Source organism: Acyrthosiphon pisum, chromosome X (assembly GCF_005508785.2).
Source record: "Acyrthosiphon pisum isolate AL4f chromosome X, pea_aphid_22Mar2018_4r6ur, whole genome shotgun sequence".
NCBI lineage: Eukaryota > Metazoa > Arthropoda > Insecta > Hemiptera > Aphididae > Acyrthosiphon > Acyrthosiphon pisum.
The window spans coordinates 79,049,530-79,070,902 of NC_042493.1; the positions used below are offsets into that span (position 1 = coordinate 79,049,530).

The 21,373-nt window shown below is 31.9% G+C and overlaps 2 protein-coding genes across 2 annotated transcripts; both read right to left on the reverse strand.

Moving 5' to 3' along the window:
• Window positions 1-14,863: 14,863 nt before the first annotated feature.
• LOC115033160 (putative nuclease HARBI1) lies at window positions 14,864-15,697 on the reverse strand. Its single transcript, XM_029485256.1, has 2 exons — window positions 15,486-15,697; window positions 14,864-15,158 (listed from the first exon to the last, which is right to left on the reverse strand). Exons 1-2 carry the CDS (start codon window positions 15,695-15,697, stop codon window positions 14,864-14,866), a joined length of 507 nt encoding a protein of 168 aa, XP_029341116.1.
• Window positions 15,698-15,797: 100 nt separating this feature from the next.
• Window positions 15,798-18,703, reverse strand: LOC100575025. Its single transcript, XM_008181503.3, has 2 exons — window positions 18,311-18,703; window positions 15,798-16,709 (listed from the first exon to the last, which is right to left on the reverse strand). Exon 2 carries the CDS (start codon window positions 16,520-16,522, stop codon window positions 16,049-16,051), a length of 474 nt encoding a protein of 157 aa, XP_008179725.1. The 5' UTR covers window positions 16,523-16,709; window positions 18,311-18,703; the 3' UTR covers window positions 15,798-16,048.
• Window positions 18,704-21,373: the final 2,670 nt, after the last annotated feature.

Genomic DNA, 21,373 nt, shown 5'->3' on the forward strand with positions numbered 1-21,373 from the left:
TATTTATGGTTTTTATATTTAGCTATTACTTTCTTTAAAAATAATGTTGTGTCAACTTTTATTCATTGTTTGACTTCTTTATTATATTTTGGATGATATCTTTTTCGTAATTTAAATTACATTTTGTTTAGTAACTTATTAAAATCATGTGTATCATTAAGCACGTCAGAAGTTAATACTTAGTTTTAGTAGAGAATTGTAAAAGTGGAAAAATTTTAATTGAGCGACTATTTGGTGAGTGGGGGGAGGGAGGTAAAAGTCAGCGTTAATAATTGGCGTTTAACGGTCAGCATCAAACGGTGCTGTTCCCTATACAGGTTTCACTTTAATTATACAACTATAGTAATTTCTTATTTTTATTCATAAGAAAAAAACTGAATTCTGACATAATATATCATAAGTTAGTTTACAAAAAATAATTCATTAACATTTTGGCTGGTTAAGCGGAGGGGGGGATATACAATAACTCTAGAGACGACCTTGTTCATATATAGTAAATGAAGAAAAAAAATTGAGGCCCCAGAGAAAAATCGCGGCCGAGGTCTTTTATATGCCAGGCCGACCCTATATATATCATATGATTTAGTATTTACCACGATTTAAGATATACTATATTATATAAGATATACTATGTCTTAAATCGTGGTATTTATTAACTACTTATCGTAGTATTACACTATTGTTTATTACCTGCTTTTATTATTATTATTTGCTATTCACTGATTCGTTTATTCGATTACAAACAATATCAATAAAGTGTTATCAGTAATTCTATGATGCATCTAACCAGTATGTTTCTAACATGATGGAACCGCTGTTTGGATTGCTACGTTGTGATGAATTAAAAAACGCTATCTATCACAAGCAGCGTAGTTTTGCTGACCAGCGTTACAGCAGCGCTGATTATCGAGCACGTACTATTTATGAAAAGTGTAAACACATCATTATAAATAATCTCTTATGTTGATAACAAAAACAAAAAAATGTGATGTGAAAAGCGGTATTTAAACCGCTTAAAATTGGTAAGCGGTTATTTAAATATTTTGGAAACCGTTAAAAATCGGTAACTGGTAATCACTTTTTTATTGTGGTGTAAGGTAACCGGTAAACGGTACACCTCAGAACAAGATAACTGGTAACCGGTTCTTAAAAAAATATCGGCTCCTTACGGAGCCGATTACCTATAATTTTGGAAACGGTTTTAAGCCCTGTTTAATACAATAATTTAAATTGTTATTGTCAATCAACGATCTACCTATAATAAACTTTGTATGATTAACTCATATAAATATTTTAATCTCAAAAGTAGGTTGTAACGGTACACCAATCACGCATTATAAAACGGTCCTTTTCAGGACCACCAATCAGAGACCAGTAAAAGCCACACACACGACCGGGACAACTTCACACCCACATTATAGGGCCCTAAGTTGTCCTACACACTTAAGACCGTGGGCTACATGTAGAAGAGACTCTCACGAGTCCAAAAACATTATCCCCACACACGTAACCATAAAACTGAGCAAGTAAAGCCACTTGTCATACCGAACGCAAACACAGCCGCCCGCGGCGGCAGAACACGGTTTAATCGGTACGGCAAGCACTATATATACCGGGCACTTTCTTGAACGAGTATCAGTATTCCATCAACCTTCCTACCTTCATCTAACAAGAAACCAGAAGGAACGAAGACAACCAGAAACAACTATAACTTATAAATCATAGCTGTGAATACCGACGCCGCTCACCGACGACAACCACACGGCCCGACATCAAGTGTCCGCCGTGATCCGACCAGCACCATCGTACCGACGACGACGACCACAAGTATCGGCTAGAGCTTATAAATCGAGCTACGATTACTTACCGACGACAACCACCGCAGCCCAACATCGAGGGATCCAGAGCGTAAGCCACGAACAACCACACGCCCGAAATACCAGGGTCGTAGCCAGCAGTGACCGGCGTAGCGCCCCGTCCGCGGTCAGCACACACGCCGCCGACGACACCATCAACGCCGAGACCAACAGCCATCTACATACTTATTATATATCTATCTCGCCCCCCCCCCTCTAACACTTTATTAAGTTGTGTCAAAAACCCGGGTACGATATATCACTGTAGCCGCTTCTGTTGAGTCACGCGCAGTAACTAACGTCCCACTCCACTGGGAGTGAAGACCGCACATGTCTCCTCTTGGAGAAGGGGGGTAGTATCATGCATATAGTGATATATACATAGATAAATAGATCACATGATCTCCCTACTACCCACTTGTGATAAGCATTGTCAAAGACCTTGAGGTCGTTACAATGAACAAATATAGAAAAAAAAAAAAAAAAAAACGCGCAGTAATATATTGACTCCGTCCATACCGACGACTGTCAACGTCGGGACCACCAAACATTCGCCGATACTGTACATAGCCACATAGGACCTGGCCATCGCCGGTCGTTCCGAGCTCTCACAGCGACGGTCCGCCGATCAGGCCGGCCGTCACACCCGTGATCCTCGCTGCCCCTCATTATATAAAATCTATACATTATACAAAATATAGAACAAGACGTGATATCAATTATAAAACTTGTTATTATTTAGGACGCCGGTCCGTTGTGAACGTGCTGTTTCAAGGTAATAAAATTAATAAGTAGCATAGGTAGGTACCTAATAATAAATGTTAAGTGGTCAATATTTCAGGGATTAAAAAGTTGTATATTACGTTATAATTTGTTACGCTATAACGAAGAAAAAAAATGAAAAAAATAAACGAAAAACGTAAAAAAATCGAATAACATTAAACATAATATTATACCTATCATTAATCATAATTAATGATTAAAAATAAACAATAAACGTATTTGACATTTGTGACGTAAAAAAAGGAGGGTAAGTGGATGTCGCTCTGCTGTACAGTAGGTTACAAGTGGGTCACTGTATTATGGATATTGGATAGTATTAAATTTGTATTCAATGATATAATATCAATGTATAAGAAAAACGATTCTGAGCGAAGACGGTATTAGACATATTTTATACTTATCTATGGAATTAAAAAAAAAATTGACCTATAATAGGTACCTATCTATAATAAATTCCAAATGAATCATATCACAATATCCATTAGGTAACGCGTTATACATCAACAGCAAACCATGGCACTATCATATAGGTAGATATATAATAGTATACATTAGAAGTTTCAAGTACCCACAAATAATATTATACAATTACAACAAAATAACTAATATAGTTATTCCGGGTTTTTTAATATGTAATTTCGTCCAAATTTGGGGTGCACCTAGTTTGCGCACATTTACTTAAATTACAACTCGTTTGCGCACATTTTTACAACTCGTTAGTGCACAGAATATTTCTAGTACAACCACTCGTTTGCGCACACATTTCCCTTCCCACTTATACAGACTTAGGACTGTCAGTAAATAATAAACTTCACTGGTGTGGTTAAAAATGTGTTTTTTGTGTATTATGTAATATATTGTGTTAAATAGTTTTCGATTATTTTCGATTTTGTCTTTTGTTTATATTTTTTAATTTTTTAAATTTTTTAAATGTTTTTTTTAAATTCCTTACTTCAATGGTTTACCTTGGAAGCGGTTACCCATTTGTTCCAAGTAATTCAATTGGTCCATTTCGTTATTCGTATACTTGATCCATACAATTTTCATGTAGGTACTCAATTGTTTGTAACACTTCTTTTCGGCAATAGTTATTACTTATTAACATTCATTTTTATTGAATTTAATTTAAGCTCAGTTTCTGATTGAATGTTTAGTAAATAACTTGGTATACATGTGGATGAGGGCTGTAGATTTGATTATTATAATGCCTATGGAAAGCTTCAGCTCCGTTAGTTGTTCTTGGTTGATCATCTGGTTTTCCAACCCACAGGGATGAATTGAAGTTTGCATTAGGCAATATATTTGATGCGGTAACATAATCAGAAAAGTATAATCCATCTGGTGGAGCAATAGCTATTAAATTTGAAAATGCTATTTCTATTTCTTCAGGTGGCAAATACGGCAAACCAAAAAAATATTTTAGCCATTTTCCTACCTCTGAATTATTGTTTTTATACTCCCGTAATAATTTACCACTCTTTTGTATTCGACGAAACCATGATTGAGCTAAATGAAATGTACAACACTACAACATATAATTTTACACCGTGGAAAAATATTTAAAATTGCATTATGAGCTCGTTTTTCAAAATCAACATGAAATTCTTTAATATTAAATGACCGATCGAGAATGTGAGTACAAAGATTTTGAAGTGTTTCCCACATATAGTTGTGTATGTCGACGTATCTTTATCTTCTAAAAAACAAAATACTACTGGTACGTAAAAATAATTTTGATATATGTGAATGGTATAAAGCTGAGTGAATAATTCTGGGCAATACTAAAATGTCCCATCTCTAAATACATGCTTAACGTCACATAAAGCACTTAAATTTGCTGGACATGTAAACAATACTACAGAATTATCGACACTGAAATCCATATATGAACAAGTACATTAACAGTATTTGGGAGTTTCGCGAAATGTTTTTTTCTTGTTGCATACATTGAATTTCGTAATAAGTGAATGTCACCATGATTTAAATTATAATCTGATTTTAATAATAATTTTCGTCTAATAATTTTACTTGGTGTGTATGAATTTCTTCAATGGCCTTTCTCTTAACAGAACTTCGGATTATATCTTTCTGCACTTCATTTTGAGAATATTCACTGTGATTATGTTCGTTTTTATAGTTAATAATAATTGTACACTGAGTATTTAACGTAGCCATCGATTTACATTTTTTATTGGTACACCGGAATAAAAACTTACCACATTTTAATTCTCTATTCTTTGACAATTTAAAATTGTTAATCGAAACACACATTATACCGCGACGCGTATAATACATATTCGATATTTCGTAATCCATATTTCTGTGATCGTTATACGAGAGAATTTCCGAAACTTAAGTTGAAAAAATACTTTCTGATTTCAATACAACAGTACCTTCCAACTAATTCATGTGTAATAAATATTGATAAAGCTTATCGAAGTAACGAGCAGTCAAACTCATAGATAAATCCGTTATTATCTACAATAATATTATGTTGTGCGAGAGAATTTCCGAAACTAAAGTTGAAAAAATACGTTGTGATTTCAATACAACAGTACCTATTCTAGCCATTTAATGTGTAATAAATATTGATAAAGTTTATCGAAGTAACGATAGCAGTCGAAATCATAGATAAATCCGTTATAATCTAGAATAATATTATGTTGTGCGCAAACGAGTGGTTACATCTACAATAAATTGTGCGCAAACAATTTACTGCAGGGTTTAACTAGCTAATTTTAAAAAGTGCGCAAACTAGTTGTAGTCCAAAGTTGAGCTTAAAATAAAAATAAACTGTCCTTAAGTATTTTTTAGATTTTTTGGTAACAGAATCAACTACTTACGAGGAATCTTGCCTTAAATTTTCAATCCTTAGATATAAAAGTTGAACATTTTATACAATTTTAACTACGAAATAAATATTCAATTTTAAATTTGATAAATTTTGTCAAAATTCGATCTTTAAATGCTTATAAAAAAATTGTGCATATGTATTTTTAATATTTTTTAACTGATAATGTAACAGTATATCAGGAGCCTTGCATTAATTTTTTACACTTTTTGGCCCAACAGATAAAACTTTATTGATATTTATAGAAAAAAAAAACTAAAAAAATTTAAAACTTACGATGTCTGTAAACAGCTCAAAAAGAGTCAAATTATTTTCAAAATTTTATCGTATATAGAAAATGCTAATATAAACATTCAGTGAAATTTTCAAGTACCTATCTATACAGTCATTCGTTTTTTAATTACAACAAAATAAGAAAATCGTTACGTGAGAAATCGTTAGGTACTTATAACGCGTTATACATCAACAAAAAACCGTGGTACTATCATAGATATATAATAGTATACTTTAGAAGTTTCATGTACCCACGAATAATATTATACAATCGCAACAAAATAACTAAAATAGTTATTCTAGGTATTTTAATATGTAATTTCGTCCAAATTTGAACTTAAAATGAGTATAAAAATAAACTGTGCTTATGTGATTTTAAATTTTTTGGTAACAGAATAAACTACTTACGTGGAATCTTTTTTTAAATTTTCAATCCTTAGATATAAAAATTGACCATTTTATAAATTTTTAACTACAAAAATCGACATTTTAGATTCTGAGTGGAACGATGAATGTATTGATTTTACAATGATGTGTGTTTTTTTTTTTTTTGTGTCTGTCATCACCTTTTAGGACAGTAGAAGTGCTTGGATTTTCTTCAACAGTACCTTTTCTGATAGGAAAGTGAATCTAGTTGGTACTTTGGGGGGTCAAAAGTAAAACTTTTCCAATTGTTTTCAAAAGCGCCGTGAAAAACAAAAGAAAAATTGAGGAAAAACGGGAATTTTTAAGCAAAACCTGTTTTCGAGAAAATTGATTTTGGTTTTTGGTGTAACTTTAAAACAAATTACCGTAGATAGGTACATGAAATTTTCACTGGTTGTTTATGTTTCCATTTTCTATACATGATCAAATTTTCAAAATATTTTGATTTGTTTTGAGCTGTTTAGGAACGTTTTCAGTTTCCAATATTATTCGTTTTTTTTTCTATGAATGTCAATAAAACTTTATTTGTTGAGTAAAAATACTTGAAAATTTAATACAAGGCTCCTAATATATTGTTACAATGACATTTGAAAAATATTAAAAATCCTTAGTCACAGTTTTTTTTTATTAGCATTTAAAGTTCAAAAATTGACAAAATATGGAAAAATCACGAAAATTAGAAAATTATGCTTAGTTAAGAATTCGTAATAATTTTTCTTTTTAAATCTAAGATTTGAAAATTTAATACAAGATTCCTCATAATATTTTATAATATTTTAATATCTTTATCAAAAAAAAATGTCTACAAAAAAGTCAAATTAAATTTTTATGAGCGTTTGAAATTCATATTTTTACAACATTTGATATATTCACTCGATTTCTCGATTTTCTTATTTAATTGTAATTAAAAAACGAATGATTGTAGATATTTGAAAATTTCACTGAATGTTTATATTAGCATTTTCTATATACGATAAAATTTTAAAAATAATTTGACTCTTTTTGAGCTGTGTACAGTATCATGGTCAGTTTTCAATTTTTTTAGTTTTTTTTTTCTATAAATATCAATAAAGTTTAATCTGTTGGGTAAAAAAGTGTAAAAATTGAATACAATGCTCCTGATGTATTGTTACAATAGCAGTTGAAAAATATTAAAAATACATAGGCATAATTTTTTTTTTATAAGCATTTAAAGATCAAGTTTTGACAAAATTTATCAAATTTAAAATTGAATAATTATTTCGTAATTAAAAATCTATAAAATGTTCAACTTTTATATCTAAGGATTAAAAATTTAAAACAAGATTCCACGCAAGTAGTTCATTCTTTTACCAAAAAATCTAAAAAATACATTTACACAGTTTATTTTTATAGTTATTTTAAGTTCAAATTTGGACGAAATTACATATTAAAAACCTGGAATAACTATTTTAGTTATTTTGTTGCGATTGTATAATATTATTCGTGGGTACATGAAACTTCTAAAGTATATACTATTATATATCTATGATAGTATCATGGTTTGTTGTTTATGTATAACGCGTTATATTAAATACCTAATGATTAATGAATATTGTGATATGATTAATTTGGAATTTATTATAGGTACCTATTATAGGTCAATTTTTTTTTAATACCATAGTTAAGTATATAATATGTCTTATACCTATAGACCGACATACCGTCTTCGCTCAGAATCGTTTTTCTTATACAACGATATTATATCATTGAATTCAAATTTAATACCATCCATTATACAGTGACCCACTTGTAATCTACTGTACAGCAGAGCGACATCCACTTACCCTCCTTTTTTTTTTTTAATTAGATACACTGTACCTTTCTGCGCATTTTGATGTCATAATAACTAAATTTTGACAGTTATTTCATTATGATAAAGACAAAATAAAAAAGCTCGACAAATTCAAAATCACTTAGTCGACTTCCGAGGTTTTTCCCATGACAAATTTTTGTGATGGTTTTTCCAATTGCATCTGAATGCTACTGAATCACTGTCTGAATTGTCAGGAAACTGAAGCAAGGTCTGCTAAAAATTTGAGTAAAGAGTTTGCCATAAATGATCCCAGTAATTATGCTCCTTTAACAATGGATGAGCAAACCGTAAAATTAGCACCTTATATTAGAGCTTCCTATATGAATAAATTACAAGACAAAACTTAGTGTTCATAATTTTACCATATTTTATCAAGCTATTGCATACGTTTGTTGTTACTTATGGGCATAGGCTCAATTTTAACTTCTGGCTTGGGGGAGCTGAATATATTAAAGGCAAGCAGACAATTGCAATATATCATATTAAAATTGTATGTCCTAGGTTTTTTTGGGGGGGGCTGAGCATCCCCCCCCCCCAATTAACGCCTATGCTTATGGGACGAAACAAATGGTGGTTTAGAGTCTTCTGTATTTGCTACTATGACTTTAGATAATCTATACCATATAATTGAGAATACTCATACAATAGGTAATATCTCATTGTTTATTTATTTATTGTGTTTAGAAAATTCTAATATAAAGACATTCCATGGGTGCCCATATAAATAATTCACGATAGGGGAAATGATTTTCACCAGGAAAAAAAATTATAGTTGTGGTAATTTTTTTAACAGTTCATTTAACTCAAAATTTCAAGTTAACATCGTGACAGCGATTAATTTTGTTATAATTCAGGTTTAGACGTTTAGTTATATTTATTTAGTTGTACAAACTATTAATTGTTATTGTAGCAACTAAAAATAGGAACAATTAATGTTAATATGAAAAACATTTGTCGAAACTATGTTAAGTACCTAGATATCCTATATTTTTTGATTAGTTATTGGAACTAACTACAATGCTTAATATAACTATAAAATAACAAATCCTAATAAAAATGAATACCTTTAAGAGAACGTAGCACCCGCATGTGTTGTCTCCGTCTTACACACGTACGTTATAGCAAATTTTCGTTCACTAGTTTCAATAGGGTGCTGTCATTTTTGATTTTAGAGTGAATTTATCTATTATCAAACTTTTAGGTAACAACATTATCTGTGCCTTCTCGTTGGTTTTTTACGATATTTTAATTTTTAAGTGAGTTATGAGCATTTTCAAACATTAATATTTTACATACTGATAATTCACTTAAAAATTTAAATATCGTAAAAAACCAACAAGAGGGCCCAGATAATGTTGTTACCTAAAAGATTGATAATAGATTCACTCAAAAATCAAAAATGACAGCACCCTATTGAAACTAGTGAACAAAAATTGCTATGTCGTACGTTTGTAAGACGGAAACAACACATGCGGGTACAACGTCCTCTTAACCATGACTAAATAAACAGACATGATCACTGAAAAACCAATTTTTCCTATCACTGCGCATTTTCCCCAGACATGGCAAAAACAGTATAAATCCTATATAATTGTAATGCGAAGAACATTTTTTTCTATGATATTAGTGTTTCTTCCAAGTCTGGGGAAGTATAATATATTATAATATGTATAAAATATGCGTGCAGTAATCTAGCGATCATGCCTGATTATTTAGTCATGCTCTTAACCACAGAACAATATAGAAGCGACACTCAATCAGCTGATTGGGGGTTTTGTTTCCCTATGATCTGAAGTCTGAACCTCCAAAAAACATGGAAACGTTTCCGCGCACCAACATGATGTTAGACCTAAATGTTAAAAAAATACCCCAATCATCAATTTTGAAGGAGCTATCTGGGTTGAAAATTGGATCTAATTATTATTATTATCGTATGGTATTATAGACAAGCATTACAACACAATAAAATTATTAACAAATAAACTTTGTAAGAATAGAACAAAGTAATAAAATAAAGTAGTAACATATAGTCGAATATAATTAGTCAGTAATTATGGTAACATGGTAACTTCTATGTGGTAGGATGATTTTCTATAGGGGAATATCAAGTGATCTCAACCAGGTTAGAGCTGCATTCAAAATGTTGTGGATGTCGGCAATGGGTTTATTGAAAGCTCGGATTGGGCAATGTCTTATTATATGTTCTATTGTTTGAGATGAATGGCCACAGTCGCAAGCAGGGGGAGTCTTTCAACCCTCATCTGTATAAATTGTCTCCACATCTCCCGTGTCCGGTTCGAAGTCTGTTCAAGGTGACCCATTCTCGTTGCTTAAGTGAGAAGCCTGGTACTTGGGAGCATGGGTCAATGATTAGTTGATGATTGTCGGGGTTTGATAGACTCCATTTTGATCTCCAGTCGTTATCTCCGTTGAATTTGTTTTCTATGAGGTCTTTCGCTGTTAGACAGGTTTCCTCGACTTGAGTCTCAAAGTGCGATTCGTAGGTATATCTTTATTTATTGGGAGTTTTTTATTGCACTTATATTTAGACCATTCTCTCGTTGTAGCTGTCAAGCGTCGAATATGAGGTGGATATATGTTACATAACACCGAAAGCCACTGTGTGGGGGTGGTTTTTACTACACCTGTGATGACACGCATGGTTGAGTTAAGTTGTACATTGATTTTTGAACAGTGGGCGCTATTTAGCCATACAGGGGCAGCATATTCTGCAGCTGAGTAGACCAGAGCTAGAGCAGATGTCCGAAGGGTTTCGGTTGAGGCTCCCCAAGTTGAACCAGCGAGCTTCTGAATGATGTTGTTCCTTGTCCTTATTTTTGCAGCGGTATTTTGTAGGTGATTTTTGTACGTGAGTGTTCTATCAAGGGTAACTCCGAGATATTTAGGGGTAGGGTTATATGCTAGTATCTGAATGTAATAGTTGGTTGGTGTCTTGCTAATTTGTTGTTTAAATGGAAAGTTGAAACTTCTGTTTTTTGTATGTTTTGGTTTAAGGCGACACTGTTGGAAGTATTTTCTAAGTTTTTCTAGATCTTGATTGAGTATGGCTTCATTATTTTCAAATTTTTCATGTTGTGTAGCTACTGTAATGTCGTCTGCGTATGCAAATTTTCGAGAGATTGTGCTCGGTGAATCACTGATGTAAAGGTTAAACAGAGTCGGTGCCAGTACTGATCCCTGGGGTAGTCCATTATTTAGTTGTTTCGTCAAGCTTTGGGAGGCTCCTAAATGGACTTTAAAATATCGATTCGTTAGCATTTCATTTAAAAGATTGTGGAACGTCAGACATTTGGTAGTTTTCAGAAGTTTGAACAATAGACCTTAAGGTTTAAGAATTCTCTCCATACGGTGTCATATGCAGCTGTTAGATCTATAAACGCGGCTGTTGTCTTTTTCTTATTTTGGAACCCTTTTTCAATGTAGGTGGTGAGAGCTGCAATTTGATCCGTGCAGCTTCTGCCAGGGCGAAATCCGGCTTGTTCGATTGGTGTAATGGCGTCAATGGTAGGACCAATTCGGTTCAGTACAAGGAGTTCCAATAATTTATAACACACACTAAGGAGAGCAATTGGACGATAACTATCTGTTGCGTTGATAGGCTTTCCGGGTTTGCAGATTGCTATGATTTTTGATTTTTTAAAAATTGTAGGGATTTTTGTATTTGTAAGTATATTATTAAAGAACTTCATAAGCCACGCTCTTGCTCTAGGTCCAGTATGTTTTATAAATTCAGGGTAGATATTGTCGAGTCCTGCCGCTTTTCCAGGTTTTATCATAAGTATGGCTTCACTTATTTCTCCGTATTGGATCTAATTAATGTTCACTTAAACCTTAATATTGTTATTGTCTTAGAAATTAGAATAGTATTCTATATAATATATTAATATTTATTTACTAAAATTCTTACTTAAAAAGTTATTTTAGTTATTATTTTGTTTAATCGAAATCCTACTTATTATAGCCGAGAGATGCTACTAACTTGAAGCAGAAGTATGAAATTATTAAGAAAATGCTTAGGCGGTCAAAAAAAACTTTATTTGAAACTGGCGGTGGACCACATGTGAAACCTTATGAAGCACAGAGTGATTTGGAATATGAATTATATTCTATAATCAGAATCTCAGCAGGTTTACCTTGTAATAGTGATGTTCCACTTCGTAAGTTCCTACTCCTATTAATAAATACAATTTATTATATATTATTCTATAATGTCCTACACTACAACTGTAAAAATTTCTTTCTCTCCTTTGTAAAATGTTAAGTCCTATTGGCAATAATTTATTGGTTAAACATTAACACTATTCTAAATTCATTTTTTTTTCATTCTATTATACTTGTTAGATAAATATGGAAAGAAAATGCTGGTGAAACATCATTTTAATTCTAATTAATAACCACCATTAGAATTTGGGATACCTTATAAATTATCATTTATTTGCTGATTATGTGCTATTTGAATAATATTAACATACATTACCTATTTTGTTTTTATTTTTAACAGCTTAAAATTAAAGCAATAATTTTTATTCTTATATTCTTTTAGAACTATTAGAATACCACCACAAGATCCTGCTTCATACAGACCCATAAGTCTTCTCTCAACCTTTCTAAAATATATGAGAAAATTCTTTTAAAAAGACTCCTTACTCTTGCTTCTTCAAAAAACATAATACCACACACATCATTTGGATTCAGACCAAAACACTCGACATTACATCAATTACACAGAACAGTCGATATCATATCCAGTTTCCAGGATAAAAAAACTTGTCCACTCAATCAATTAGCAAAATTATATTACTTTAAATTTCACACCAACTTAACATCTCACAGTAACCCATTAATAAAACAACTTTCTTCCACCTCATTTCCTGGTATGTATGTAGAAGACTCAAAGAAAAATGGCCTAGAGACCTACTAAAATAAAAAAAACCCTTTATACTTAATATGTTCCCGGCCGGATGGTGCTGCTGAGTGCCTGCCCACAAATGTTAAATTCTCCTGTCACTTACCATTAAATATCAAATTTGCTTATTGTACTATTAGAATGAGATAAGTCTGAAAAATTTTTTTGATAATAAATGTATAATATATTAAAATTTATTGACAATATGATGAAAACATTTGTTTAATGGATTATTTTCTAATTTATTTCTATGAACAAAAATTCATCACAATACAAGAAACAAGTACGGATGATTGTGTTGAAGAATGAACATGAACATTTGTCGTTTACTAATCATAATTATTATTATTTCTGTACTCATTTACTTCATATTATATTATGAACCTTGTGATATATATAATTAATAATTAATATTAATACATTTATGATTTATAGTAATCAAAGAATTTCCACCAACTACATCCTCTTCATTAGAAGAGATAGATATAGTCGATACACATTTAAATAAAGAATGATATATTTTTACAGATGAAAATCAAGAGCAATGTAGGTCTAGATTAAAATATTAAACAAAAATAAAATGTGAAGAACTTTAATGGCAAAGTGCCTGAAATTATAAAAAATTAAATTACTGTTTATCAAATAATAATCAAAACAATTCATCATGGTTTCCTTTAAACTCAACAAAAATGCTAAGAACAACTTTTAAAAATCCAAAATTAGTATTTAATGACAGTCATCAAAAACAGTGTGAGTTTTTATAATTTTAAATAAAATATTAATTTTCTGCTACGCTTAGACATTTAAATATGTACTATAATTTCTTCTTAAATATTTGTACCTAACAATAAGAAACATTGCATGACCTCAGCTGGTGAAAAGTTTGAAGACCTTGCAGAGACCAAAATGGAGCTGGTATCTCTGCAAGAACAACTTGTTAGACAAGAACTTTTACAGTCATCCATTGAACACGAAACAAAATTAAAATATATGGCAGAAGAACATGCATTAAAACTTGAGATCTTATGAGTTGAGTTAGAAATTTAAAAAAAAAAAAAATTAATTTAATTTAGTAAAAAGCTTAATATAAAGATATAAAAAGCTTCTTTTAAATACTTTCTTAAAATGTTTAACCATCAATAATAATACATACATTAAAATTTAAATTCTTAAATATAATTGTATTTTCATTGTAAATATTATATATAATAATTAATATAAAATAGTAAAATAAGTAAAAAAAAGTAATAAAATATATTATTATTAATATAAAATAGAAAGTAAAATTAAATAATAAAATATATTATTATTAATAGTGATACCTAATAGTAGTAATATTATATAAATATTTAACTAATAAAAAAATGTATATTTATATTTATTTATAATAATATATATAAGTTGGTATATAATTCCTAACTTATTAAATAATAAAAGTTTAATTTAAGCAAATTAAAATTTGTATGTTTCAAATGAAGATGCCTAATGTTTATAGTCTAGAGAATTCTCTCTTATCAATTGTTGTCTTGCACAACCTTCTTCATCTATTATTTAATTTGGTGGTAATACTACGTCTACGAGATCAGTGACTTCTAAATCATTGTTATCGCATGCATTGTTATGTAAAATAGAACAGGCAATAATTACAGCTTATGATGTAGTTAGCTTCAAGCATAGACCAAGAGATAAAATTGGGAATCTACGTTTAAGAACTCCATATTATGTTCTTTCTACTGGATTTGTTAACCTCTGGGTTATTTAAATAATAACACCCAAGGGCATTAAAAAATAATAATTGGGGAGGTGCTAATACAGATGTTTTATTGGTGATTAAGACACCAGACTTCCACCTATGTATAGCATTACAATATAAATTTGTTTTATATGAAGTTAGTAATAATAGTTAATAATAATCAATAACCTGGACTTTGAAATTGAATATGTGTGCAATCTATTGCACCTATAGCTCTTGGAAATCTAGCAATTTCGTAAAAACCTCTCTGTAATGTATACACTTCTTCATCTGCAGTTGGCATACGAATAAATTGATGACATAGGCATGCAATAGCTGTGCTAACAGTGCGAATAATTATACAAGCAGAAGATTTACTAACACCGAAAAAGTCACCGGCATTAATAAGAAAACTTCCTGTTGCATAGAATCGCAGTGTTACTAATAATTGGTCTACAGGTGCTATTGCACAATTCCTTTAGAATTAAAGAGAAATTAAAACATATTATTAAAAAGTTAAAGATTATTAATTAAAATTGTATTGACCGATTCCAACATGTAGTATGTTGCCATTTAAAAATAGTAAGGTGTATCATATTGATATGGGATAATTATGAATAAATAAAGAATGGTGTAATGAATGCTGGTTTAATACTTGAAAATACTTGCAAACTTATATCTTGACTTCATAAATACAACATTTTACCTTACTAAATTTGTACAAAATAAGAAGTAGGTACCTACAATTATTTTTATATTTTATTTTTGTAAAGCAACTTTTTAATTTTTTCATCCAAACTTACCATTGGTTTTCTACAGATATATTGTCCCTTATTAAATCCAAAACTTGTTCAACAACAACTTTAAAAAGTCTAAACCTCATCCTAAAATCATGATCATCCCATTTCATCATATGTTTTATTCTATCTCGTACCGTGTAAGGTCTTTGACGATAATTAATGAACTCTAATATTTCATTGTCGTCCTCAAATAAAAGATTTGGCTGAATATTCATTATATTATATTTATCTTAGAAAAAATATCTTAACAAAAATGTAGGTCAGGTAAATATAAAATGTATATATTTTGAACCAAAGTAGTACAATACAATCATATAATGATGAGGTAGTTTATTTTTTAAGGTATTATATAATAATATATAAACTCTATGTTTTAATCCTTCAGTTAAACGTTTAACTAGAAGAAAAAGTAATAAATAACTTAACCAACACATTATCCTACAGTTATGTTTAACCATTAACTGATAAACTGAAAAGTTTCAGTTAACTCTCTGTTAAATTTAGTTAAGTTATATATTAAATTAAGTTAGCCTAATCATTGTGACTTATATTTAGTGTTCGCCTAATTAAGTGTACACATTAAATTTTTGGAATATTTCTTCACGAATTTTATCTTCTCTGGTAATTTCCAATTTTAATAATTTTTCACGTCTAGGATCTTCAATAACTTCAATGTCTGGAGGAGTCCTATCTTCTTCGTTAAGACAGAATGCTGGCAATGTTGATGTTTTTACACCAAGCTTCAATAATTCCTCTTCTGTCTCAAGAACTTTTTCTTTAAGTTCTAAATATTTTAAAGTAATAGCTTGATGGGCCCTTTCGTTAGCCGATAAAATAGTAAAATTTTCAACAAGTTTTTCATACACTATTTCTTCTGATTTAATCTTTTCTAGCATAGGTTCAGAAATGGTGTCTTTTTCTTGTTGTTCTAGATTTGTCATATCTTCTACATACTCGATGGTATTGGACTGTTCTTTTGGTATTGGAGTACTAATTCTCTTGCGCTTATTTCTTTTCTTGGGATATGCATTAGTATTCATTTTAAAGGGATAATTATTTGTTTGGTCTAAATCAATATCAATAGTAATCGACTGAGTGTTTGAGTAGGAATATAAATTTGGTTATTATAATAGCATTGATTGATAAATTATATTAACTGTACATATTCCAACATATACCCAATGCAGTTATCCAGCGTTTCAGAATGGTTTGTTTTGTTATGGAAACCTTTAAATAAATGAATAAATTATTCAAAATTATTTTTCAATAAAAATATATTGCGTTTATTTAATAGTTATTAAATTTAAATAGTTTGAAAAAATAATTCTCCTTCAAATTCGACCTATCTTATACGAATACCAAATTATACATAATACCCAGTTTGACATTCGGCCCAAACACTATGATACATTAAATCAATAAATTAATTAATACAATTTCGCGTCTTGGAAATAAAGCCATTTCAAGATATTGCTAAGCATGCCAAACATTTGACGGAGAATGATTTTCAATTTAAAAAAATTCATCCCACCCCAATTATTCTTAATTCTAAAATGAAAATAAAAAATGTACTGTAAAATTCTTCTTTCTTTCCTAACGTATGTACAAATTCATTTCACTTCCACACTTAGTACATTTGGTATTTTTATTGTTTGCTAAAACATTTTTATTAATTAAAAAAAAATTGGTGGTTGATTCATTACTACTTATAAATAAAAAAAAACAATATTTTGCCATATTGAAAGTATGACTACGTGAGTGACAAAATAATATCTAAAATAAATTGTAGTGTCGCACAAAAAGAGACATCCTAAGCGTCTGAGTCACTTTGAGACCTGATTCCTTAATCCTTAATTTTACGAGATGTCAACTGTCAAGGCGACAAGGCATTATTATCAAAAGTTATATTTTCATAAAGATAAAATGTTAAAAAAAAAAGAGATTAGACCGATATCATGAGCCCGTGTAAAAATCGGCTGGTTGGAGGTAGACCACACTCTATAGCAGACAGGGCCGAATTTAGGGGGGGCCCTGGGTACAACTGCCCTGAGCGCCAGTATTTTAAGGACGCCAAAATGTTGTGGCCAGAAATTGTATAATTTTAATAACAGTATTATATATTATATATTATATTATATTAGTATTATGCTGTTAGAAATTTTTTTAATTAATATTAATTTGCATAGTTTTATATAATTTTATTTTATTTATTCGTGAAATACCTAAAACCTACTTAAGTATGTTAAAAAAAACAATTTATATGATGAATTATAAGCAAGGTTTAGGTGACATAAATTCAAATGTATCTTTGCGGAGGATCAAGCAATTACTAAATATTTTTAAAAAAAGCACACATTGTTAAACAAATATTCTTTTCTGTGCTCAAAAACTAAAAAGTTAATGAGGATCTATCTCCCATATTTTCCGTGGGTAAGCCCCTTAGGGGGAAGCAATTTTTTTCACCGGAGCTTAGGGGGCGCCATTTTTTTTTTTGCACCGGAACGCAAAATGTCTAAGTGCGGCAATGATAGCAGATGACAACAGCCGGTATACCGCATAGTGCTTACTATATATGTCTATATGACAATAATTATGTTGGAGTATATGTAATTGTAAATTTAGCTTTAGGCTGGGGCTATACACGGCGTATTCCGCAGCGTTTTCCGTCGAATTAAAAACGCATTGGTTTAAATCGGAGCAGCTATACATGACGGGCGTAATACGCCGCGTTTTCCACTGGTTTCGAAACGCAGCGGAATACGCCATGTATAGCCCCAGCCTTAATAATTCATATCTACATAAGGTAGACAAAAAACGGAAATACTTACGAAATTTCACGATTGCTGATAGAAGCAGTGGGTCATGGCGTCATGTTACACTCATTCGGCAGATCATAACGTGGATTGTCGTGATGTTGTTTAATGAGTAATGACCATAGATAAGTGTAATGTAATGACTACGGGCTACGGCTTCAGCACGATTAAAGATAGTATAGTCGTGGGCTTTAGATAGAATGGACAATGGTTGCACATCGGGCCATACCATAGACCATGACAAAATAAATAGGTATGTCAGCAACTCGTGATACGCATATCTGTGACGTAAGCATTTCTCCAACTGGCTGAGCGGTGTAGCGGTGGTGGAGTCTTCGTCGGCGGCGGCAGTGACGGCGGTGGACCAATGAGAACCGGAGAAATGCTTATGTCACAGTCATGGCTTAAGATAAGGTTTATCTTAAGCCATGGTCACAGTACATGGTTGGGCGGAGGGTGGGTGCGCAATTTGTGTCTAAACCGGTAATATTGCTGACATACCTATTTATTTTGTCATGGACTGCACTAAGAAATGATGAAACCGACATTTATTAGAGAGATAGAAACTGTTGGGGGCAAGTATGGAGGAAATAATTGAATACTCAAATGATTCCATGATATCAAATACTATATACGATCGTATATAGTATTTGATGATATTATTTATGTCATTATCAAATATAGATATTATACAGAATATATAATATGTATAACCACAGTATAATAAACATATTATTATTGTGGCGAGCCATCGCCACAATATTCCCTCTCTACGGTCCCCCTGCTGTGGTTGGCGACACCAACCCGCGTCCGGCATGTCACGGCGTCTCCACGGACGTCGTGGCGTGCCGGGCGGCGGGCGCAACTCAATCTCTCTCGTAGGGCGCGCATAATGTTCCAGAAAATAACTGGCACAAGCGTTAGAAATACATAAAGTAAATTTAACAGAAAAATAAAGAAACAGGAAATAAAATTATAGAAAGTAAAATAAATTAGCTGGAAATTAACGTTCCAGAATTGTTTTCATACTGAAAATAAAATGAATATAAAATATGTATGACAGAATTATAATCCCAGGAAATTGAAAACCTGAAATTATAATCACAGAACGTAGTCTTGCAGAAAGTAATAACGTAGACCATAATTTCGAAAAATGATAAGAGTGGTTGTGCGGTGGTTAGCCTGTGGTTACCCTGTGACCAACTTGAGGTGGTGTTGCACGACATTCCATGTTGCACAGCATTCGGGGGATATTTTCGATTTACGGAGCGGAGCGACGGCGCCCGGGAGCGTAGCGACGAGTGCCGCTAGCATATCATCACTGTACGATGTCTTTTCAATTTGGTGTCACTGTAATATGCTGTATAGTCTTGTGGTATAAGCTATCTTATCATTTTTCGGACAAATTGTGTTATTATAACTATTATATTCCATTCTGGAATTATGCACCCAGCGGAATTTCTGCAATATTATTTTCTGGATTTTTACGTTCTACTAAATATAAATTCTTATAATTTTACATTCTGTAGCATTTATTTTTGTTCATTTTATTTTCTATTTCAATATTTTCTGGGACTTTTACATTCTGGTACTTTTAAATTCAGTATTTTTATTTTCTGTATTTATACACTCTGTACATTTATATTCTGGCGGTTTATTTTCTGGAATATTATATGCACCCCTCTCGACGTGCACACACGTTCCACTCCCGACCCACTCGCGATAGGATCCTAGTTCTGATTCTCCGGGCGGCGTGACCGCGCGAACGATGCCGACGCGTCGATGCCGAACTCCCGTGCCCTTCTTGGTCTAATGACGACCGGCACCTTTGACATCGTTAACCGTCGTTACGACCGCAGCATAACCGGCCCCCTTCGTTAAAATTATAATATTAATAAATCTTTCGGCTCAATAAACAACAAATTATATTTCAATTCAAATACATTGTGTTACCACATCTCTTCATCCTCACAATCATCTTTCTACGGGTAACACAAGAGATATTATGTTGGCTACGGGGGAAGCCTACACGAAGTCGCAACAACAACAACGCCAATATCAATTCGTCTTCCCTCGTACGCCACATTATCATAGATTATCCATAGGTGTGTTTTCGTGCTATTACCAAAACCGCGAAAACGACTTGTTTATAATATATAGTAACCAGGTTACATTTGATTAATCCAAGTACACTAAGAGGAAATTCTGGAGCGGCAAACGTTTTGCAGAACGAACGCCAACGTTTGAAACGTTGAAAACGTAGAAATTCACGAGTGCTTGGTTTAGTGCGGTATTTTGCTTAACCGTGGTCGTGGTGTAAGAAATAAAAAAAAAATTAATCGTGATAAGTCGTGAATTGTGATAACGATAACGGCAATAGTATAAACAAAAACAACCACGGTTCTGGTTACTAGAACGAAACAGACCAAACGCTGGATCATGGCGTTCGCAATGTTTGCAAACGTTTACAGCTTCGTTTAGCAACCGGAAACGCTGAGTGAAACGCAGAGATCTTAAACAACGTTCTTTAAAATCTCTGGTGGTGTAACTAGGGGTACGACACTCCTTGAATGGACCGGATCGAGCGATTGTGGCCTTGAGCACGGTCTCCGGGGGGCGTGGTATACATGGAACAGGGAATGCCGGAATAGTAAACAAGCCGACCCCGCATAGCGTATCCCGCCAATGTTCCGGGAAACGTTTACATCACGGTAGATTATAGAGGTATACCACAGAATATAACAAGGTATACGCACGGTCGTATATTCGTAATGCAAACAATTGTCCCAGTGAATGTGTTTTATTCGCAGGTTTGCCGGTAGATCAGTCTTTTGGCCCTAATTTCCATGCTTGAAATACAGATTTCATACAATAAAAAAACAAAAACTCGTCAAAAAGTCTCATAAAAAACAAAATTGTACATAAATTAATGTAAATGAAGACATGTATTATAAATTCGACGTTATACTAGATAAAATGTACACATTAACAAATTAAGGTAAAATTATAAAATCAATAAATAATAATGGACAATGCTAGGATATCAATCACAATAAAATGTAACTTTTTTATTACCTG

Bases quoted from the DNA above. Each gene is read 5' to 3' on its own strand.
- LOC115033160 (XM_029485256.1), bottom strand. From the start codon at position 15,697: ATGAATATTCAGCCAAATCTTTTATTTGAGGACGACAATGAAATATTA. The intron at 15,159-15,485 runs GTAAGTTTGGAT...TTAATTCTAAAG, and splicing joins ATATCTGTAGAAAACCAATG to GAATTGTGCAATAGCACCTG.
- LOC100575025 (XM_008181503.3), bottom strand. From the start codon at position 16,522: ATGAATACTAATGCATATCCCAAGAAAAGAAATAAGCGCAAGAGAATT.